The sequence below is a fragment of the Cicer arietinum genome, chromosome 4, assembly GCF_000331145.2.
Source record: "Cicer arietinum cultivar CDC Frontier isolate Library 1 chromosome 4, Cicar.CDCFrontier_v2.0, whole genome shotgun sequence".
NCBI classification, from domain to species: domain Eukaryota; kingdom Viridiplantae; phylum Streptophyta; class Magnoliopsida; order Fabales; family Fabaceae; genus Cicer; species Cicer arietinum.
The window spans coordinates 4,174,175-4,197,507 of record NC_021163.2 but is presented as its reverse complement, the minus strand read 5'-3'; the positions used below and the strand labels follow the sequence as shown (position 1 = coordinate 4,197,507).

The window sequence follows — 23,333 nt, the reverse complement described above, 5'->3', positions numbered from 1 at the left end:
TATTATAATTTATATATATATATATATATATATATATATATATATATATATATATATATATATATATATATATATAATCACCAATTAAACTCTTATTTATTTTGAAACAAATTAAGCAAGACTTTATTATTAATAAGATTATAATTGGGCACTCTAAGCCAAAACTTGGTACAAGTTCTTGATCATATACAACATTATTTTAGTGTTGTGTAATGTTAGAGTAGTAGTATCTTGTACTATTAATTACTATATTAATAATATATTAAATTGCCTATAAATATAATGCCCATATATTATTTTTAGAAACCTTAAAGACACATGTTAAAAAAGACCCTTAATAAATAAATAAATATATTAGTGAAAAAGTTAATTAATTAATACTGTATTGATATTATAACATAAATAAAAAATGAGATAAAGAAAAATGATAAATAAGACACTAATTGAGATCCACGAAGTAATCTTTTTAGATTATCCAAAAAATTGTTTCTTTTTATAGGCAAAAAGTTGTTATAGTATAAATCATATCAATAAATATATCTATAGTAAAAAAAATCTATAAAAATATTAATACAAATTTAATATGATCCATTTGATTGTAAATAGTGTTGTTTTATTTTTTTGGTACTTGACTTTATCCAAAAAAAAAATATTGGCACATGATACCATTAATTATTAACAAATGCGTGTCATAAATAAATATATAAATATTATTCAATGCTTGGATCTAAGAATCTATTATTATATTATTTATTTTTAAAAAAAAAATCTATTACATTTGCATATGTTATAATGCGGGTTCAAATTTAAGAAACTCTTTTTTATATTTAGTGTGTAAATTTTATTGTCAAACTCTTTAAAACAAAACAAAAAATATTACGATATAAGTAGTAGATATCTAGATTTCTTAAATTTGATCAAAAATTTGATCACTGACTGATGTATAAAGATAAACATATGTTGAGAGAGGTCAATTATCCCGATTAACTTGGTGATTTAGATAATTATTTTATCAAAAAACTACAATTACATTACTTATTTAAAAGGTCAAAAATATAAGAAAAAAATTTCTTTTGAATTATGTGATTCAAACTAATAAATGAATTAAAATAAGTTGTTTGCAAGCTTGAATTGAGTCAAACAAAAACAAAAAGTTCATATTAGATTCAACACTTGATTTAACTCAATTTCGACCCTTAACTATATATATATTTAAGGTGTGCTTTGGGATAAGGTTCACATATGCCTTTATTTATTTTTATGAAAAGATACTCTTATTTATTATATCACAATTCATCAATTTTTTTCATAAATTATATTTAATAAAGTTATTAGAATAAATAAAATTCATTTTATTATTGAAATCAATACAACTAATTATTGTCCTAAGAATTGTGCACAATTCAAATAATACATTCTCAACATATATGAATTCAAAACATTCGCCGATTAAACTCCAATGGTTTAGTCTAGCCATAAAAAGACAAATATTAGATCCAACATATTGCGAATTTGATTTCCGCTAGCACCATTATAGGTAGGTAAATGTAAATTTCTTTATAAAGACTCAATAAACCTTAAAATTTTCTCTATCTTAGACTGAGACATCTTTTTCTCTCTTAAATTTAGTTAAAAAACATACACCAATCACAAATAATAAATAACTGAAAATAAACATCACACCTAAAAACCCGAAAAAATAACCTCATTAAAATATCAATGAACTTTAGTAATGTTTTCATTCAACTACAATTACTACTAAAACAAATTAAATTAATTATTGACAAAAAAGTGAAAGTTGTCCCTAATTTATTCACTCTCCTTTTTACAAACTATCTCTGATTTTTTAATTTAAAATTATTGATTCATTTTTTTTCTTCTATAATTTCATCGTTTGAGTGTAACGTTGTGTTGTTCATCATCATGGTATGACATTGTTTATTTTCATGTCTTAGTGTGGTGTTCTTAAGGCTAATTACTTGTTTTGTCATCATATTTTAAGTAAGTGGCTTGTGGAGACTGTCATCAAATTTAACATTTCTTCAGCTTTATAATTGGATTGATCATGTCATAGTCTACATATAGTTGATACGAGCAAACATTATCAAATATTTTTCATAGATGGATGAAGTTAAAAAATGTGGATCTTGTATTATTCTTTATCATGGGTATATGTGAAAGAAATTAGTTTGTTCATAAAAGTTTTGATTTGATTATTTATTATTAATTGGCTTCATAAATAATTAGGTGTATCATTGACGTATTTTTTACTTACTTAATCATTAATGTTGATCTCGAAATATAGATCGAAGAATATCTCAATTTACGAACAATTTAATTATACTATTCTTATTTTGATGTTTTAATTAAGTTTTTTTTTTTTTGGAAAAAAACTTTAATAATCTTTCATTCAATTACAGTTACTACTACACTAATTAAATTAATTATTGACAAAAAAAAGTGAAAGTTATCTCTAATGTTCTTCTCTCTTTTTTTACAAACTATCTCTAATTTTTTTAAATCTAAATTTAGTGATTATTGATTAGTTTCACATTTTTCTGTTACTAATTCAATTTTTTTTAGTAGGGATGGATTTTGAAATAAAACTAACCAGTAAAATACAAGAGTATAGTACTAAGTATCATGTAACTTTTTTTTTTTCTTCAAAAAATCTACCATATCACTTTAATCCTTTTTGGTGCAAAAAGCAAGTTAATCCCTTCGATCTTCTTATACTTTAATATGAAAATAATATTAACCATAAAAAATTTAAATTAAAAAAAATCACGTGTTTGTCAAGAGAAAAAAACATAATTATGCGGACATATAGTATTAGGTAATAAGTGAAGGCATCAACGTATCTCCATCAACTTAGGACATGTCAGATTTTCCTTAAAAAGCCCACATAATTATTTCATTTTATTTTGAATTTAAGTAAATAATTTTTATACTTTCACTCAATTACAATCGTTAAATAATTAAAAATATTTAACTTTTATCAAAATTAATTTTATAATCATTATATAAATAGCTGTGATATAGTGACATCGTAAATTTTTTTATATTATGGTATAACAATTAAACTCTTTAATTTTTTTTTTTTTTGATAAAATGGGTTTTCATCACATTTCCTCCATAATTAATATTTTAGATATTTAAAAAAAAAATTAATCACATTAAAATTTATATACCAAAATATCATTTTTTTTTAATAAATAAAAAAATATATAAATAATTTATATTCATTAAATCAAACAAAATAAATTTGATAAAAAAAATATATCAAAATTAATGCAGTTGAGTAGATATGACAAAACAAATAATAAATAATGTGTTATATTATTTCAATAACTCCCTCCTATTTTGTAGATAAATCTATATTACTTTAATAATTTCTTTCTAGTTTGCACATGAACAACTTCCTCCTATTTTTCTTTGGATCTAATAAATAAAAAAATAAAAAAACAATAATAAAAAAAATTATACTAATAAAATTAATGTATTTTTTTTCTCCGCCTTAACTTTGATGTATTTTTTTTAGATGTATTTTATTTGATTTTATGAATATTATTTTGTTTTTATTTTTATTTTTTATTTATTAAATTAATAATTATTTAATTGTTTAAAAAATAAAAGAATTAAAACCTTATAGATGATCACATCCCCATAATGTGACCTTCTGTTGCATACAAAAAATCATTTTTAAATGATCACATGGCAAATATGCAACCTAAAGATTAAAAAAAAAAATGACATTTTGTTATATAAATATCAATATATATTGATTAATTTTAAAATAGAAATATATATATATATAATTCAAATTTAAAGTTAACACGTGCGGACATGTACTCTTTTTTATTTATGTTAACTCCATGTTATATCATCCTTAATCTACTAAAAGTAAGCTAATTGCAAAGCACAATATATATATGTTAACTATTCTATATATTGTTTGAATTAATTTGGCCTATCTAAATTTTTTGTATCTTTGTTCCATAAATATAGTATTTTTCAGCTTCATTAGGACATAACACACCTATATAATAGAGACTAAGAAAACAATATATTCGTACAAGTATTAAAAATGAAATGATTTAATTCATATATATAAATATATATAAGTGTGTTAGACTATAAATAATCATAATAATCACATATATTAATTAAAAGCGATGATTTTCATCATAATTAGTCAAATATAAAATTGATTTTAATTTGTTGAGAATATAAAACTTTTGAATTTAGTTATTCTAAAGTGAACAATTTATTTTAAAAAATAAAGTGAGTTTGTCAATCATTCATCATCAAAAAAATGGTTGTTATTGTGTGCATTTCTATTATCAACGATAGATGTTTATAATATCAACAATTAATTTACCTATTTCACCAATTAATTTACATATTTCACCAAAATAATCAAATCCAAAACTTTTACATATAAAATAAAAATTTAATAAAAAATAATAAAATGTTGTTGTAGTTTGACACCTCGCGTTTTTTTTATAAAAGTTAGAAGAAAAAATCAATTTATTAACCTTTCAAAAGCTAAATGACATAAAATAAAGAACTTAAATGTTATAATTAAATAAGATAAAAGATCATTAGTGTATTTTTTGTCTATATTAGAATAGATATATTATTACTTTTTTCACACTATCAATAATATATTTAAGAAATATACTAACAATAAATTATACATCATCTCTCTTTAATTAATTTATTAGTAATAAATATTTATTACATTATAATTGATAAAGTGAATTATATTTAATGTATTATAATTTTTCTTTCCGCTTTTATTTAAAATATATTCTTATAGAAAATTAAAAAAAGTAAAAAGTTATTATTAATAGTAATAGTACTAATGCCTATCACGTTACAAACGAAGTCAAACTTTTAGAGCTCTTATCCTTGAAAAATAAAAGTAAAATTAAAGAGAGTGTGTTGGGAAGACTTTTTAAGTTAGACAAAATTAACTTTAAATTTGTTTAGACGTCAAATAAGTAAAGAGAGAAAGAAAATGATGATGTGGCAAGAGAAGAAAAATAGTAAAAAAGAAGTATTGATGAATGTCAAATGACAAAAATATAGATGAGTAAATGTGTAAATTTCCAATATGTTAAAATTCTAAAATTTAATGTACCAAAAATAAAAAATTGTAGATTAAGATATTTTCATTACAATTATATCAATAAATATTAAAAAAAAATATTAATAACAACTTTTCTCGTACATAATATTTTGTAGTCACTATTATAATAAAAATAGAGATTTTAAATATTGATTAATGCTATAAATAAAGTTAACGGCTTTAAATCATTTAATATTATTATTTTTAATATATTATTTATTTAATTCAAATTATTTAATCTTAATAATTAAACGTTTGACCTTAAAAATAAATGATTTGGTAAATTTAACTTATAATTTCTTATAATAGTGATTAGAGATAATAGTTTAATGTCTATTAAATAAGAAAGACTGTATTTACATATAGTAAATATTAATCTAATTACAATTGAATAGTATGTCATAAATTATTTGAAAATAATATTACTAAAATCTCCTCAATTATTTGAAACTTTCGAACAATTTAAAACATTTGAAATAGAAAAATTTTGAAATTTTTCATATTTAAAAACTTTCGAAGCTTTTTTAGATTTGAAAAGTTTCGAAAGTTTATAGATTTGGAAACATTCTAAACTTTTTAAATTTTTAAAATGTAATTCTTATTTAAAAAATTTAAAATTTCCAAAAAGGTTCAAAAAATTTAGAATTTTTTATTTTGGAAGTTTTAAATAGTTCGAAAGTTTATAAAATCCTAAAAATTGTCATTTAGAATTTATCAAAACTTTCGAATATTTAAAAAAAAATTAAGATAAAACGATAAAATTGTATTTTTATATAAATGGGGAGTGTTTGGTAGAAAACTCTAAATATTGTTACACACCTATTGAGACAAAATCATTATATATATATATATATATATATATATATAATTTAAATACAGTTTTTATTTTGCTTAAAATGAATTTTTAATTACTTAATTTTTAAAATCAGATTTTTGTCTCTTTATTAACTAACTCTTGTGATTTTTTTTCACGACTTTTTATGATATGTCACTTATATGATATTTGTGAATTGGATTAAATATTTTTCATGTCCTTATTGTTTGTAATTAATTTTATTTATATATTAAAAGTAAATTTATTTTACTTTATTTATATATTATGATATTAAAATTAAAATTTAAAAATATTTGAATAAAATGTTTAAAATTTATTTGTTTTATGTAATTTTTTTATAATTTATAATTTATAATTTTAAAATTTTTATATAAAATATTTTTTTAACATTGAAATTTATTATATTTTTAATATTATTTAATATTTATTTTATTTATACAATAAAACATTTTAAAAAATTATTGATTAATAAAATATTTAATATTAAAATATAATTTTCTACCCACTCATAATTTAAAATTTTAATATATAAATAAAATTAATTATCAAAATAATGACATAAAAAATATTTTACGGAACCCACAAAATTTATCTAAATGTCATATGATTTATTATAGTGTCACATCATAAAAAATGATGATGAAGACAAAAAAAAACTTAAGAGTTAGCTAATAGAGAATCCAAACATCAATTTTATAAATAAAATGACTAAAAAATCGTTTAAAATAAAATAGAAAGATAAAGATGCATTTAAACACAATATATATTATAAGGTGTGAAATTATAAATTGATATCTATATCTATATTTATAACTAATTCTATCGGTGTATATATTTATGTACAATTTATAGTTTATTTTATATAATACAAATACGAATCCATTTTCTATATACGTAATTGTATTGTAAAATTAATTAACAACAATGATACGTAAACAGTTGGATGTACACAGATAATTTTTAAATAATTAAGTGTTTATCACATTTCATTTTGCGGTTTTGTCTACAAATAAAAAATATTTCGTATATTTCTTTCATGAAATTTAATAATGATGAATTAATTGTGCAACTGTAAAATTGTCTTTAAAATTATAATGTCAAATTTTTACCATTAAAAAATACTTCAGATATGCTTAATTAAAATGTTAATTAATTTGATTTTCATGTAATTTATTTATTTCTTGATCTATACCATTTGATCTATCATATTTTAGTAATTTTCCCTATTTTTATAAATCTTAATATTTTGTATAAAAACATCTTAATGTTTTAAAATCTGCTATACTTATTGTTTCTTTATTTTATTTTGGCTGTATTGTAATTGAATTCGTTTTTATTTGCAAGTGCATCCAATTTATACATTGAAGAAACAACTCTTAACATTTCAAACAATATCAAATTAAAAAGAATTTTTTATTTTATTTTATAAAAGATGATAAATTTATCATAATTAATTAACAGTGATTCAACCTTAAGACAAGACATTCAATTTAACAATATCGGTATTTATCAATTGAATTAGAATTTAAAAACGTTTTAGCTAATACTTTATTTTATTAATTTTTATTTAAAAAAATGTTTTCTCCATGATGAACATAATAAAATATGTATCTGTATTTTTCTTTTATGATGCTATTTATATATATATATTCGTAAATATGAATCTACTCTTTGAATCCATTTACAATTTACAAGTTGAATGCTACCATCCATTTGAAATTTAACATTTAATACCCAAACACACGTCAAAAGCTGGTTTATTCTAAAAAATTATTATTTTATTTATCAATTGTAATAAATATTAAAAACCAAAAATGATAGATTATGTATTGTTTAATGCACATTTATTACCTTGTTTAATGTTATTCAAAATAAAATAGAAATATATACAGTCATTGAAGAATATTATATCAATAGAAAATATTTATATTTATATGTCATGAAAAAACAAAATTCTTTAAAAAAAAAACATTTTTTAGAATCCAACACAGTCGTACTCAAATATTTTATCCCAAATCAGATATTTAGTATCACAAATTAAAAATCTACGGTACAGAAATGCTATTTTTTTTATATAAGATAATAAATTTTATTATAATTAATTTATATAATTATAGAATTTTATATTTAAATTCAAGACAAAAATTCAATCTGATAATATCAACTTTAGTATTATTTGAATATTAACGATGTTTTTCTTATCACATAATTTTTATGTGCTGTCAGACAAATGATTTTGGTTTATATAATGAAATATATGTAGAAGTGATGAAATAACAGAAAAATTATGGTAATTTTATAGATTATTTCCGTAACACTTTTTCATCGGTCGACATTATCCTACTATAAGTTAGATCTTTATACCACTTATTGACCACATCTGGATTTCCAAGATCCTTCAATATTCCCAAAACTTCCAATAACTCTATCTACCAAGATTACGGCCATGTTTCTTACGACTTTTTTAAAAATAGTTTTTAAAGTATTCAATTTTTTGTTGTAATTTTTTTAAAATGGTTTATTTTTTTAAAAAAATATTCAAATGAAAAATTAATTTAAATAATATTATATAAAAAAATTATTTTAAGTATTTCATCTTTTTACTATTACTTTTTTTAGATGATAAAATATTAAAAAAAATGTTTATAATGAGAACCCATTTTTTTAGTAGCATTTCCTAAAAAAATTATTTTTGATACATATATATTTTAAATAATTTTTATTATGTTAAAAATTTTAACAATAAATATATAAGTTATTAAATATCAAAAATACTTTTTTATATATGATAAGTCCGCAAGTGTACGTTATTATTACATAGTCAAAATTATCATTTCCACCAAGACTTTGTTATGAATACCAATCCCTTCTTTATATGATGAGTTAAAACGATGAATGTTGTTAATAATTTTTTTATTATAATATGCAATAAAAATAAAACCTAAGGATAGTAGTTTTTTTACAATGACGAATACAATAAAACTAAGTTTCTATAAGTTATGACTGTTAAACTCTTAAAAATTAGATAAACAATTATAACTAATCTCAAAGTGTATTTTAAACTAATAACCAATTTATTTTCATGGTTAATGTATCAACAAAATCTTTTAAGAGAAGATATATTTCATGATTTCAAGAGGACCAAAATCTATTTTCATGATTTGATTCTTTTGTCCAATCATATGGATTTGATATCAAATCCACATTTCAGTATATTATTTGATATCCAAGTATGAATATGATTCTCACTTAGATTGGATTAAATAAGCAATACCCATGACACAAAGAAAAAGAAAATATAAATTGTTAGAGATCTATCATTGATAATTCTACAATCCCAAGACAAGGAAAATCTACTCACTCATGATCATAGTAGATTAAAAACTAAAATATAAAGACGTTGGAAATATATAGAAACAAAATAAAATTAGAAAACTGAATATTATTGAAACTATAAATTTTCTAAGAAAATTAGAAGAACACAAATAAAAATAACAAAAAGATTGTGAGTAAAAATTTGTGTCTAAACTGAATATTTTCATCCTTTTTTATAGTCTCATATGCCATCAGGGATTTTAAATGCATGGTCCTTTTTTATAGTCTCAGATGCCTTTAGGGATTTTAATTGCAAGAAACCATCATAATTTCATATAAGAAAAATCGTTCAATAATAGAAGATGAACATATTACGGCTGTAATGGTCATTCTAATCAGGCAGTAATCCTTGTTGCCTTGGAGTGACAGATTCTTGCTTTTGTTTTTTCTTCTTGATCAACCATTACTGTCGGGCCGTAATTCTTGCTAGAACTTGATTTTCTTGATCACGATGGACGATGACACCACCACTTGACTTGAGGGCTCTTCGCACAAAAAATCTTCACTTATTCTTTCACTTTTCTTTACAATCAAAACAAAACAAAAAGATAATAAAATAGAACTAAAACCAAATTAAAAACAACCTATTAACCTATCAAACAAAACTAACTTGTCAATGTATCACAAATGACTTTGAAATAACTTCTATTAATTTTAAATATCAAATTAGATGAAAATGACTAACATGAACTACTAGACATAATACAAGTACCAAAATGACACTTTTTTGTTGAAGAACCAAAATAAACTTCAAAATTAAGTTTAGAGACTTAAAAAGTCATCAAGCCTAATATTTAATATATTATCTACGTTCTTCTTCACCGTTGCTTCTTATTCCACATCTTTCGTCTTTGCTCCTACAATGGCTTCTTCTTTCAACTTGAAGTCTTTTTTCATTTATATAGTTTTTCCGACATATTTTTCTATTCTACTTTGTCTTTGTTCATTTTCATCTTTCTTACGCCAGTTCTAACACATTTTTTGGATATATAGGGACTTGCCCCTTTGACTCTTATTTAATCTCTAAACGTGATCATAATCAAACGAAATTAGATTAGTCGCAACATATTTCATAATCCTACATGTCTAAGTTGTACGGTCTTTTTTTTTTCTGCACAATCTAGCAAACATGAAAGTTCGAGTTATTCCTTGTGCCAAATTCTAATTTACACGTAACACTATAGATAGGACAACCTTCCAATATTTCTTCTAGATCAGTACTTTTCGACCTAAAGTAAAACTTGAAGTAAGATATTCTTAAAATTAAAAGTAATCTTTTATTAGTAATACTATATTCTTAGTTAAACTCTAACGTTATTATTGTGTCTATATCTTAAAAATGTAATTAAAAATTATATAATTTTTTTACTCTGAACATTCCTGGTTGCTTTGCTACAAGAAATAGCGTTGGGTAAGTATTCTGAACATTAATATTTATCGTCATAAAAAGTCAAGGTAAGACCATGCATCCATCATCATTTAAAAAACAGCAAAAACGTTGCAAAATAAAATTTTAAAAATAAAAAAATGCCCCTTTCTCAATTACATGTATACGAGAAATGGTTAAATTATGCCATATCATCAACACTGCACACCTTATCATTCAAGGAATTATGATACAACAAAATCAAATGAATATCATAACTCATCAAAACCTAGTTAATAAAACCGTTTAGCATGGCAGTTAGCAACAAAAACAATGTCAATGTTCTACCAATTAAAAAGGTAGAAGCTGAAGAAATATTGTGTGCACCCACTATATGTACTATTCCAGTAGTTGCATCCTTCACTTTAATGCTGGAAGAGCCTAAAGAAACAACAACACAACGATAAGCAAGTTATACTAGCATACACAATTATCAACAAATTTAATCTAAAAACAAATAGAAATTAACCATGAGATTTATGTGAATTAGATAGCTACTACAACAGACGAGGCTTCTTGTTGTCAAAATCCGTAATAGATTAATTAACCTTTCTTATTTCTGGATAAGTGAATAATAACATCCGTTGATATTTGATGTGCATGCACATCCACGAATCTAAAGTGATATAACTTGATGGAACCTTGGACTAATTTTGCATATATTAATATATAACTGGGGTACTACTCACAATTGGTACAACAACATAGTAGGAAACAAAATTATGAAAGGCTGCTTGGTACTACTCACAATTGTAGTCAGTCCATCCAATGACCATATTCTCAAGATCATATAAGACTAGTTTGTTTGATAGCACCAAATCTGAAATTGAAAATAATTAAAGTTAATAAATGTTATTGACACATCCAACACTTCTAAGGGGTTTCCAAAATGAATTCTAGCATATGAGTGAGTGAGTGAGTGAGACGGTTTAAAGCTAATATGACCAAACATATATCAAAGTTGGAATAATAGGTCTAAATTATATTGATGTGACTGCCCGCATGTATACATCCCATTTATTCCAATATGAGTAATACATTATTTCCAGTCCTCGGTATTCATAAGTGATGTTTAATTCTAAAGTGTACCTCCAAGAAGTGTCATGTCCTTTCCATCCTTAGTTTGTGTCACACTTTTCTGCCAGCCAATACACCAGACTGGGACACCATGATCCTAAGGGACAACAATAAGAGAGCAAAATAATATCAAGAAACATAATTAGAAACCAGTAACAAGTTTAACAAAATGAGGTATTCTAAAATAAATTGAAAATATACATAATGTATCAGTAAAATTCTCCAGATGCCAATTTAAACCATCATTAAAGTCAACAGTTAACAAAGGATAGATAATCAGACCCTTCATTTTACAATCACATAATGTCTCTACAGATATATTATATATGGCACTTAATAAGCATGTATGATAAAATACACACAACAACTGGGAACTGGGTACAGTTTGGAGAGGGAGACATCAGTTCAGACTTCAGACACGTTAAACATAGGTGCCCTAAAATGATACTTGTCATTTGAGTATCTAGCATTCACAAAGCTTCTCAATTTAGAAGTCGTTAAACTCTCGAGTTAACTCTTACGAGTTTAAGATTCTAGGTCACAAAAACGAGTTAACTCACATATAAACTCTCTGTGCAGAAAACTCTTATGAGTTTAAGTAAACTCTCGATATCACTCGTAGTTTATGAGTTTACGGTTCTACATTGGTTTGACCTTAAAATAAAAACTTTGATCAATATTATTCGATATCTAATTTAGTTTAGGATTCTACATAATATATACTGATTTTAAAATGTAAACTTACACTCTTAGTGTTGTTTTGAGGGATAACTATTATACATCAATATGAGTTTGTTGTTTCTTAATATTCTACTATAATATATTTATCTATTTAAAATATTCATCCTATATTATGGAGATGCAATGTTGGATTATTATTGTTGTTTTAATGATGATATATCATCTATATATGTCATATATAGGTTATTTTAATATTAGGTAAACTCTTATGAGTTTACAAGTCGAGTCTACGTAAGCTCTACGAGTTAATCTAGGCTTTGAGTTTGACAACCTTGCCTACAATGAATAATGAAGTTCATACTCACCTCATAGGCGAACAGGTAGCTATGAGGATAAACTGTCAGAGAAAGGGAATCCTCAAAATGTAGCTTGACAACTGGAAAATTGCCATCAACACTGCAAGATTACAATGGTCAACAAATTAAGTGCTGCATATGCCAGAGAATGAAGTGCACTAGTTGCTTTCTTGAATTGACAACAGTAAGCTTTCAAAACGTAAAAAGTAAGCATCATTTGAACAGATCATACCCAGTTAAAATTTTAAAGAACCACATAGAACAGATGGCTCTTTTGTAATATGAAATTATTTGCATAAATAGCATCAAAAAAATTATATATTTATAGTCTACTTAAAATAATCACATATATATAAATATTCTGCAGATAACAATTCAACCCACTTGACTGCTTTCTTCACAAACTAAGGAAAAGGACAGTAATACGAAGTCCAGAAAAGAACTGAGAAAAAAGGAATTAGCACTCTTTCACTGTTTAATGAAGTTCTGATGGGACATAATGCAGTCACTTCATCAAGAAGCTAATCAGTAATTTGAAATTCAAGAAATCAGTTTATGTTAAATCTCCATCCTTGCTCGAGCACAAATGTTCATCGTCAATGAAAAACAATGATGAATCAAACAAATAGATCGCGCCTTAACATTAGTGAGCAATAATAATTAAGATATAACAGATAAAATTGAAATTTCTATAAACGAATGTCACAATGGTAAGTGTCGTACTTTCCAGTATACGGAAAACATTTAAATTGTTCGTCGACAAGATATAATCTCAATCCATGCTGTCGAGCAAAGACCTATCAGAAAGAACAATCATTCGTAAGTACTCCATAAGAAATATTAATTGAATTAATCTTTTATAGCTATACAGACCTTTGGAATGAGTTGATCATAAACTATGGCAGGAAGATAAGCCAAGGTTGTTCCACTATCAATCACTGTCCCCTTCCCATTTCCAGAATCAAATACATCTGAGGGAAGCTCTAAAACATCACCGTCAACTTCAATATTCTTCAAAACCACATTATAATGTGCCCTACAACAGTCAACAGACTACAGTTATGGCATAATTACAATCCCAAGAGCTAAACTGGATATCAAACACATTATGAGTATCTGGAAGAACATTTCATGGAAGGTTTTCAAAGCTCAAACAAGAGGTCTCGGATAAATCTGCACAGAAATTGAAAGGCTTAAAAGCAACCAAAACAGTATAGGATATGTTCATTCTTTGAACTGTCGGATTTAATCGCCCTTCTAGTGACTGCAGAAAACTAAGAGAGTTATGCTAATGATATTGATTAAAATAAGATCTTTGATGGTAATATTCAAATAAAAATCAATTAGAGATAATTTGAAGAACTGTTTTGTTCCTCCTGTATCAACCATTTACAGCTTTGTCTTTAATAAAACATCTTTATTACTTCAATGGTAAAATATATGTATTACACCAGATGTTCAATTTTATTGATGCAAACCATAACAGAAACGTCAAAAAAGATATAAAAGGGTCCTATATTGAACTCAAAATTGTGAAGTACATTGGTAGCAAAGGAAAACAAGAATAGCAAAGAAAAGGAACAGGAGAATCACTAGAAACAACAGATGGATGTCTACTTCCTGCCCAAGGCCTATCCCCGTAAACCAAATTTTGCCTTCCTTCCTTCAAAGTCATGTCCCTGCCCTCTTCATATTGGGCTCCACCCAATTTCCACTTACGGTAACTGTCTCTCCCACCAAGTCACCTCCATGTATTCTTCTTTTTCCCCCTTTTTGGAATATACCTTCAATTTCTTGGGGACATAGCTTAACTGCTAAACTATTAGGCCCTTAACATTGGTTACTTTATTGGGTTCCCATGTCCCGTCACCTCCCTCCCTCCATTATTCCTAGACCCTACTCAATTTTCAGTTAGCATAACCGTCTCTCCCACTAAGTCTATTTCACGTGTCCCTTTTTTCACTTTTCTGGAACATACCTTCCATGTCTTGGGACCATGGCTTTACTGCTGCACTATTGAGCCCTTAACATTTATTAGAATTTGGGTTGGACCTAACACAACCCCACAAAACCGGCTTGGGACCATGGCTTGTCTGCTGCACTATTGAACACTTAACATTTACTAGAATTTGAGTTGGGCATAACACAACCCTACAAAATTGGCTTGTAGGGTGAGGACTACCAACTATTTAAATACATTTTAGCAAGTCTTATCTCATCCAATGGGAGACTCTTAACAATCACCCTCACGCCCAGGACTAGACATTTGTACGTGACTCTCAGTGTCCCGATAGCAATGACCTGATAGCAGGTGATCCAACGGATCTTGATAGATTCTGATTACATATTAGAATTTGGGTTGGGCCTAACACAACCCCCCAAAACCGGCTTGTAGGGTGAGGAATACCCACCACTTATAAACAATTTGTCATACCTTACCTCATCTAATGTGGGACTTTTAACAATATCAATGTAGTGGGCCCCGAATCTCATCACTAAAACACTTCCCCAAATGGATAAAAAATGCCAATCCGATACTCTAGCACCCAACAGCGGTTGGTCATAGTGGAAGTGGTCGTGAATCTAGGCAAACTTTACCTGCAATGTCAAGGATATGAATCCTAGAACTATGCCTATGAAGAGGAATTTACCTAACTAGCACTCTCGGCCCAAGGTTAACTCGCAGCCATGCCTATGAGGATTCTCATCAAAGAGCAAAAAAAAACATCCAATACTCTAGCAAATTTATTTTCTTCAAGTAACAGAAAGTACTGCTCCGTACGTCAATCACATATCAACCTAGACAATAGTATGATCATTTGATCATGCAATGAGGTTATATAACAATATTTCATTATTGATAATTGTGAGATTGTGTCTGTCAGTTTTGCCCTTGGATTTACATGACAACCAATATCAAGCCATGAGAGCAAAAGACTAAATTAATGAACATACATATTTGGTACCAATGGAGTTGTTGTACTGACTTTTGGTTCCACCAATTCCCCTATGGCAAATATTCCACCACCATTAACAGTGTCAAGGCAGTGTGAAAATATTTTTTTCACCTTTCCAGATGCAGCAAGCTGTGAAAGTACAGAAGAATTCGCTTGTCCTAAACCAAGTATTCCATCAAGTGCTTCGTTAGGCGATGAACCCAATGTGCCAGATTGTACAGCACCACACCTGTCAGCGAGAGAATACCCAAAGAGACACAAATGAGAGGGAATAAAAATGTTAAACCAGTGACTTTATTCTTTAACTCATAATTAATTTAGGAAGCTGAATGTTTCTAAATAAAAATGACGCACTAAAACTCCGACTTGAATGGAAATTATTCGAGCACCATAAAATAGTTGACTCAAAAGGCAATGAAATTTTTTTCGGCAGCTAAGATAACCCCTTCATGAGAAACACAAACAAGAACCCCTAACACAACAAATATGATTGCCCGAAAACTCAACAACATGAAATACAATGCGAATTGTCAAGTGTAAGTAAAAACAATTCTCACCCAAAAATGATGCTGCTATTCTGCGGTGCAGTTTGGCGATTTCCATTGACACGGTTAAAAGTAAGAAAATCCCTAACATAGTATCCGGTAGTTGCACTTCCATCTCCATAGGTTATGCTATAAGGGCAAGGTGTTTCAGCCTTGCATCCAGGAATTGGACCGTCATATGTGGAAGAGCAAAATTCATGGTCACAAAAAATTAACTCCGAAGTCTTAGATCCCTTTGGGTCATAGAGAGTCAAGTCTATCTGTTGTAACATAACAACAACAATGCAAAATAGGAAATTCAATAAGGGATTCAGGTCAAAATAACTTTGACTTGTTATCACAATCATATATTATATGATGATGATGATTCTTAAATTGAAAATGCATACACCAATATCGCTTTTCTTGGGACATCTTGAGCACTCAACACAATTCACCCACATAATATCACTTCCTGTATCAACTTGAACATAATAGTCCTTCTTTGGAGAGCCAAGCGCAAGTTTTGTGTAATACAACCTAAATCAATCAAATAAAGTAATATTAGCATATAATAATAATAGTAAGATCATAATTTAATGTGCACCCAAAAAAAAAATCATAATTTAATATTAATTCACAATTCATAATCTATGTAGTACCTACACTTCAAATTCAAGTCGTATGTAATTAGATTCAATCACTTCTATTCTTTTGTGCCCGGTGTCTATATCAATGTCAAACACCAACATATGTAATTACATTTATCCACGTCTATTCTTTCACATTGTTACTCGTGTGGTTGGTGTCTGTGTTAGTGTCAAACAGATGTAATTATATTCTTTCACATTATTACTTGTGTCATGTGTATGTATCAGTGTTTCATTTGATGATAATGAAATTAAATAAAATAGAGTTAAAGACGAACCCAGTCTTAGTAGGGAGACCATTGCCACCAAGGTTGAGATCGACGGTTGAAAGAAATCTACCACGACGACGAGCATCGTGATCTTTAATTCCAGTTAAACTCCTTTTCCGTCGCTCCACCTGAAACACTAAATTATTCCCATTCGCAACGCAAAACATTTCCAAACCTATCATTATTGTTATCAATAACGACAACAATAATCCTCTCAGATCCATTTGATAAACAACTATTCAGTAGCTTCAATTCAAGTTCAACTAACTCAAACTCGATTCAATTAAAAGTTTTCTTTCAATTTTTGGCTTTAGGAATAGTACTTTGCGCTCTGAGCTCGAATTTCGAAAAGTAAAGGTCAATGAAGTAACGGTGATTGGAAGGAATAGAGAAACAGCTAATCTAACCGACTGGAGGAAGAAAAAAACAAACTAACAGTAAAGTGAGAGGGAATTAACATTTTGATTTTCATATTGAAGTGCCAAACGACGCGTTTAGCACGTCGTTTTGTAAATTACGATACGCCCGCCCCTAGTGTCACGGTATCTCTTTACTGGTTTTGGAATTTTTTAGTTAAGAGTAAAGTTTACTAATTTAGTCAAAAAAATAAAGTTTCTTAATTTAGTTAAAAAACACGATTTTTTAATTTAGTCTAAGAAGATTCCAATCACAAAATAGTTTTACAAACTTGTTCTTTCTAATCTCATCCTAGTCATCTTTTTAATAATCAACTTTTAAAAATAAAAATAAATACATTTTTTATAATCGCGTGAAATCAAAATTAAGTATGGAGTAGCTTTTTTTATATAAAAAAAAAAAAACAATTACAATATATATACATTATATAATTGAATTGTGTAAAAATAATTACTATCACGGTCATTGGCCCTTAGTCCAATCTACCAATGGTCGAACTCAAGGCACTTTTTCAGTCGAATTTGGTCCTAGTGTCGAATTCACGTCCTTTCAATCAAGACCATCAGATAACGAAACAGTTCGCCGCATTTTGCATCAGATTCTTCTCAATGGAATTACCATATCTACATTATCAATGATCAACGACATCCTATAAATAGGTCACCACACTCGACCCCATCGTCTCCAGTAGTCCGGTACATATAAATTGTATCTCATATTTTTAGGGAAGAAAATAAATGTGCAGACATAATTGTTTAATTGAGACTAACATAGAAGCAAATCCACATATGTTAACTATCCAACGTGAAACTTTAGTATTTATAGAGTTGAAAACTACTCAATATATGAAAGTTTTCCAATGTGAGACTTCAACAAATTTTATAATTACACACTAACATACTATATGTTCCAACAATCTCTCACTCGAATTAAAAAAAATGTTTCTAAAGTAGCGTTAAATGATTTCATAAGATTGTGCATAAACATGTGTCTTCTGACTTGAACCTTTGCATAATAAGTAAAATTCAGATTCAACAAGAGTGATTCGTAGTCTTTAACTCTAACTCTGACATCAAACTCACACACAATCTTTTCATATGGTGTATTCTCAAAAGTTCATCCATTAATACCCCTGCACGTATATCCTAGTGTAGTGAACGCTCTATAAATTATGCCTCAAAATTCCATAGGAAGCAACCCAATTTTCATACTCACATAGGTGAGTTTATCAAGAGTACTCTTGTAGTTAGGTACTCCGCTACACATAAAATATATATCTCATTAAGAGTTTCTATTATCTCATCATTTCATCGCTTCACGAATCATGTTTCTCTAAGATATAATAGCATGTTCATCTGATATCATTGTGACTTGTTATTATCCATTGAACCTAATTATTGGGATCTCCAATCTTTTAGGTCAAGTTACCATCATGAGTGACTAATAGATTTATAGGCAATAGTCTCATCCTTATGGATGTATTTAGGACTTTATCTCTAGCTAATCCTTTCGTCAAACAATCTGCTAAATTCTCAGTGATGCGTACATGACCCACTATAAAGTTCATTTAGAAAGTAATTCTCTAACAATGTTGTGCTTACGACATATTTGTCGTCTCTTATCGTTGTAATAACGATTATCAACCTTTGCAATAGTCGTAGTACTATTGTGATGGAACAACAACTGGCATAAGTTTTTCCTGTAAAGGGATCTCAACTAACAAATATCTCAACAACTTGTTTTTTCACCACAATGGTCAGTGCTATAATTTTAGACCCCGTAATAGGCTAAGACAATATTGTATGTTTCTTCGATTTCCAAGGTACAACACCATCGGTTATACTAAAAATATAGTCACTCGTTGCTTTGGAGTTATCTGATAAAATGTTCCAATCAACATTGTTGTATCTTTCAAGGACGACATAAAATATTTGATAATGTAATCCAAGACTCGTGGTCCTTTTTAGGTATCCCATGACTCTTTCGATAGCATGTCAATGCTCCATATTAAGTCTACTAGTAAACCTACACAATAATATCTCGACGTAGGCAATGTTGGGTCTAGTACATTCAATGGCATATCAGAGGATGCCAATGTTGCTCGCATATTTAGTTTGTTTAATATCTTCACTAGTTTCTTGAAAAGTTTCACACTTGGATCATATGGTGTGCATACAAGTTTTCAATCAAAGTATTTGTATTTCTTTATGATCTTTTCAAGATAGTGAAACTGATCCAGATAAATTTTCTTTTTTGACATAGTAATCTTTATTCCAATGATTACACTTGTTTCTCTGAAATCGTTCATATCAAAGTTGTTACACAACAATGATTTCACAGTATTTACAACATGGATGTTTAAACCAAATATGAGCAGGTCGTCTAAAGACATATGATAGTGGCAATGCCCTTTTCAGATTTGTTATAAATACATTTGTCACTTTCATTCACTTTAAACTCATTCGATATAATCAAGTTACCAAATTTTTCAGGTACCCCACTTATGAGCTTGTTTAAGACCATATAGAGATTTATCTAACTTACAAACTTTATTTTCTTGTCCATGAAACACAAAAGCTCCAGGTTGTTCCATATAGATTTTTTTCTCCAAGTCACCATTTAAAAAAGTAGTTTTGACATCCATTTGGTGTACCACCAAGTTATGAATAACAACTAGTGAAATAAGTACCATAATGGATGTAATTCTAGTGACTGGTGAAAAAGTGTCTAAGAAACCTTTGGCTACAAGGCGATACCTTGTATTTAACAACAGTTTCATCGAATTTTATGTTCTTTTTTAATATCCATTTACAACCTATCGGTTTGAAATTAGGAGACAAGTCTGCTAAATGTCAGGTCCTGTTAGAGTATATATAATCCATCTCATTGTTTATAGCTTATTGTCATAAATCTACATCCAAATATGACAAAGCTTCTTGAAGATTTGCAAGATCGTCTTCTAAGGTATATGTTGTATAATCAAGTATGTAATTTGTAGCAACTTTGGCTCTCTTACTTCTTCGAGGTTCTGTAACATCTTGTTTGTTGCTTCCAATTCTCCTAATCACAAGAACGTGATTTGGTTCGTTGCCCTCCACTATTTATCAATTTGAAAGGGGATTTATTTTCATAAAAGTCAACATCATTTGACTATATGATCACTTTCGCATTTAGGTCATAAAACTTATACGCTTTGTTGTTTACTACATACCCAATGAATACACATTCACAGGCTCTACTAATGAGTTTAACTCGCTTGGGATAAATGATTCTGACATAAGCCAAACAACCCAAATTTCGAAAATAAGACGGGTTTTGTTGTATTTTCTTCAAAATCTCATAAGGATATGTTTTGTTTTTAGATTTTGGAACATTACTCAAAACATAACAAGTAGTCAATATAATTTTCCATCACAAATAAGATGCACCACCATAGTTAAGCATAATAGCCACAACTAGTTCAGTAATAATTTTATTATTTATTTCAGCTTTACCATTCATTTCAGACGAATATGATACAATTATTTCATGTATAATTCCATAAAATTTATAAAACTCATTAAACAAATTAGAATCATACTCGATTCATCTGTCACTGCAAAACCTTTTTATCTTTCTACTAAATTGATTTTCAATTTCAGTTACAAATATTCTAAACATGTAAAGTACTTCATTTTTATTGTTCATTAGATATACGAAAGTATAGTCAGAACAATCGTCAATAAAAGTTGTAAAATAACATTTCTTATAGCCCCATCAAATTCATATATATCACATTATATTAAATCTAAAGGTTCAGATTCTTTAATTATTGATTTATGTTAACTCTTTGTTATTTTAACTTTACTATAAGAATCACATTTTTTTTAAATCATTTAAAGATAACTTTGAAATTAATTATAAGTTACTTAAGTTTGAAATCACACATTTGTTCACATGACATAGTCTAGCATGCAAAATATGCATTTAAGCATAAATATATATTTTATTAATTTATACATGTCATTAGTGGTGTACCATTTCCCAACAAAAATATCATTTTTAGAAATGGTGTACAAATTTGCCATATCAACTGAGTAAACCCTGCCTTATTCAGAAGAAAACCTAAAACAATTTTTTTTATCCCTCAAGGCGACTTATTAGACTCTCTAGAGAAAATTCTCATGTTTTATGCATGAGAGAATTATTTGAAATCCTTTCAAGCTTGTGCAGTTTGTCAATAATAACATCAATTTGAAATTGTTCATCTAAAGTCATACCTTTATAGATGATCTCATGAGCTACTTTATGAATTTCATGAGATCGAGCCTCCACGAATCTGTTTTCAATCATCTGATACTTGAGGTACCGGCTCATAACTTACTATTTATCTGCAGCTTATTCGGTGCCATATTTCTTCTTCAAAACATCTCAAACATCTTTAGCATTATTGTTGAAACTTTAGTAATCATACAAATAATCAACAAGTCAATTTAGAATATAATTATTTATTCATCCTCCCATTAGGTTAATTATGTAGTTTTCTTATCATTTTCGGTTTGTTCTTCTATGACAATTGGAATGCCATATGTTATAACGTTGGTAACTTTTTTTATGGTTGAGAAAAATAACATATTTTGTTATATCGTTTGGAGTGACATTCCTCAGACCGAAACGATTTGTTGAAATCACAAGCAGAAGAACCTGGCTTAGTAATTTCGTCGGTAGGCATGGCAGAACGAAATGTCTTAAAATTATTGTTATTGAGTTTCGAAAAACTATTTTAAAATAAATTTATGTCACTGAAGATATTACTAAGTTGAGTCGCATACTAGATCGCTCTCTTTAAGATGTTTTGTGGCACTGCCTGATAGACTATCAACCACTAACCGTTCTAAATTTACACTCTCAATTTGACGATTAAAGTCATTCGTATTATGATATACAAAAACTGCTCTAAAATGATTGTGGTATTAGGACCACTAAAAAAATCGAAGGTGGTATTATGATAAAAACAAATCAAAGGAACATAAATGGGAGAAATGGCTCGTAAGTGCATGTAGCAAAAGAGGAAGAAAATATAAAGTTGAGAATTACATTAAACTTTGATGTGTTTTTCACAAAAGTTTGACACTTTTTATATAATGATATAAGCAAACTCACGTATGTTAACTATCCAAATGTGGGACTTTAATATTTATATACTTGAAAATTACTCAAATGAGAGTTTTTTAACGTGAGACTTCAACAAATTTTAAATTCGCACCCTAACATAATCTATGTTCCAATATTTTAATTAAAAAATATCTCAAAATTCACTTCACAAAACAATATTTTAAAATCTATATGTTTTTGAATACCAATAGACATTTTAAAATACTATTAATTTCGTTATATTGTTAAAATAATTTTTATAATTATAATTAAATTGCGCAAAACTTTTGTTTATTCTTTTAAAATATTGTTTGAATATGAATAGATTTTGTTTTAACTAAAAAAATATTTTAGAATCTCATTTGAATACACCAATAAAATAAATATCAATTAAAAAATAAAGAATTAAAACGGATAAAATAATAAATAATAAAATCTGTTCAAAATTCATTTAAATATACCAATAAAATAAATATTAATAAAAAGATAAAAATTTAAA

General features: G+C 27.2%; 1 protein-coding gene across 1 annotated transcript; it reads right to left on the bottom strand.

The window, feature by feature from the left end:
* Positions 1 to 10,864: 10,864 nt before the first annotated feature.
* LOC101500325 (aspartic proteinase 36-like) lies at positions 10,865 to 17,731 on the bottom strand. The gene is made up of 10 exons (XM_004495478.4): positions 17,294 to 17,731; positions 16,776 to 16,905; positions 16,399 to 16,646; positions 15,840 to 16,070; positions 13,758 to 13,920; positions 13,608 to 13,681; positions 12,894 to 12,984; positions 11,860 to 11,944; positions 11,519 to 11,590; positions 10,865 to 11,151 (listed from the first exon to the last, which is right to left on the bottom strand). The coding sequence occupies exons 1-10, from the start codon at positions 17,506 to 17,508 to the stop codon at positions 11,000 to 11,002; spliced, it is 1,461 nt and encodes a 486-aa protein (XP_004495535.1). The 5' UTR covers positions 17,509 to 17,731; the 3' UTR covers positions 10,865 to 10,999.
* Positions 17,732 to 23,333: the final 5,602 nt, after the last annotated feature.

Bases quoted from the DNA above. Each gene is read 5' to 3' on its own strand.
- LOC101500325 (XM_004495478.4), bottom strand. From the start codon at position 17,508: ATGGATCTGAGAGGATTATTGTTGTCGTTATTGATAACAATAATGATA. The intron at 16,647-16,775 runs GTATGCATTTTC...ATGTTACAACAG, and splicing joins CCAAGAAAAGCGATATTGGT to ATAGACTTGACTCTCTATGA. The intron at 11,152-11,518 runs GTGAGTAGTACC...TTGTTTCTTTAG, and splicing joins TGGATGGACTGACTACAATT to GCTCTTCCAGCATTAAAGTG.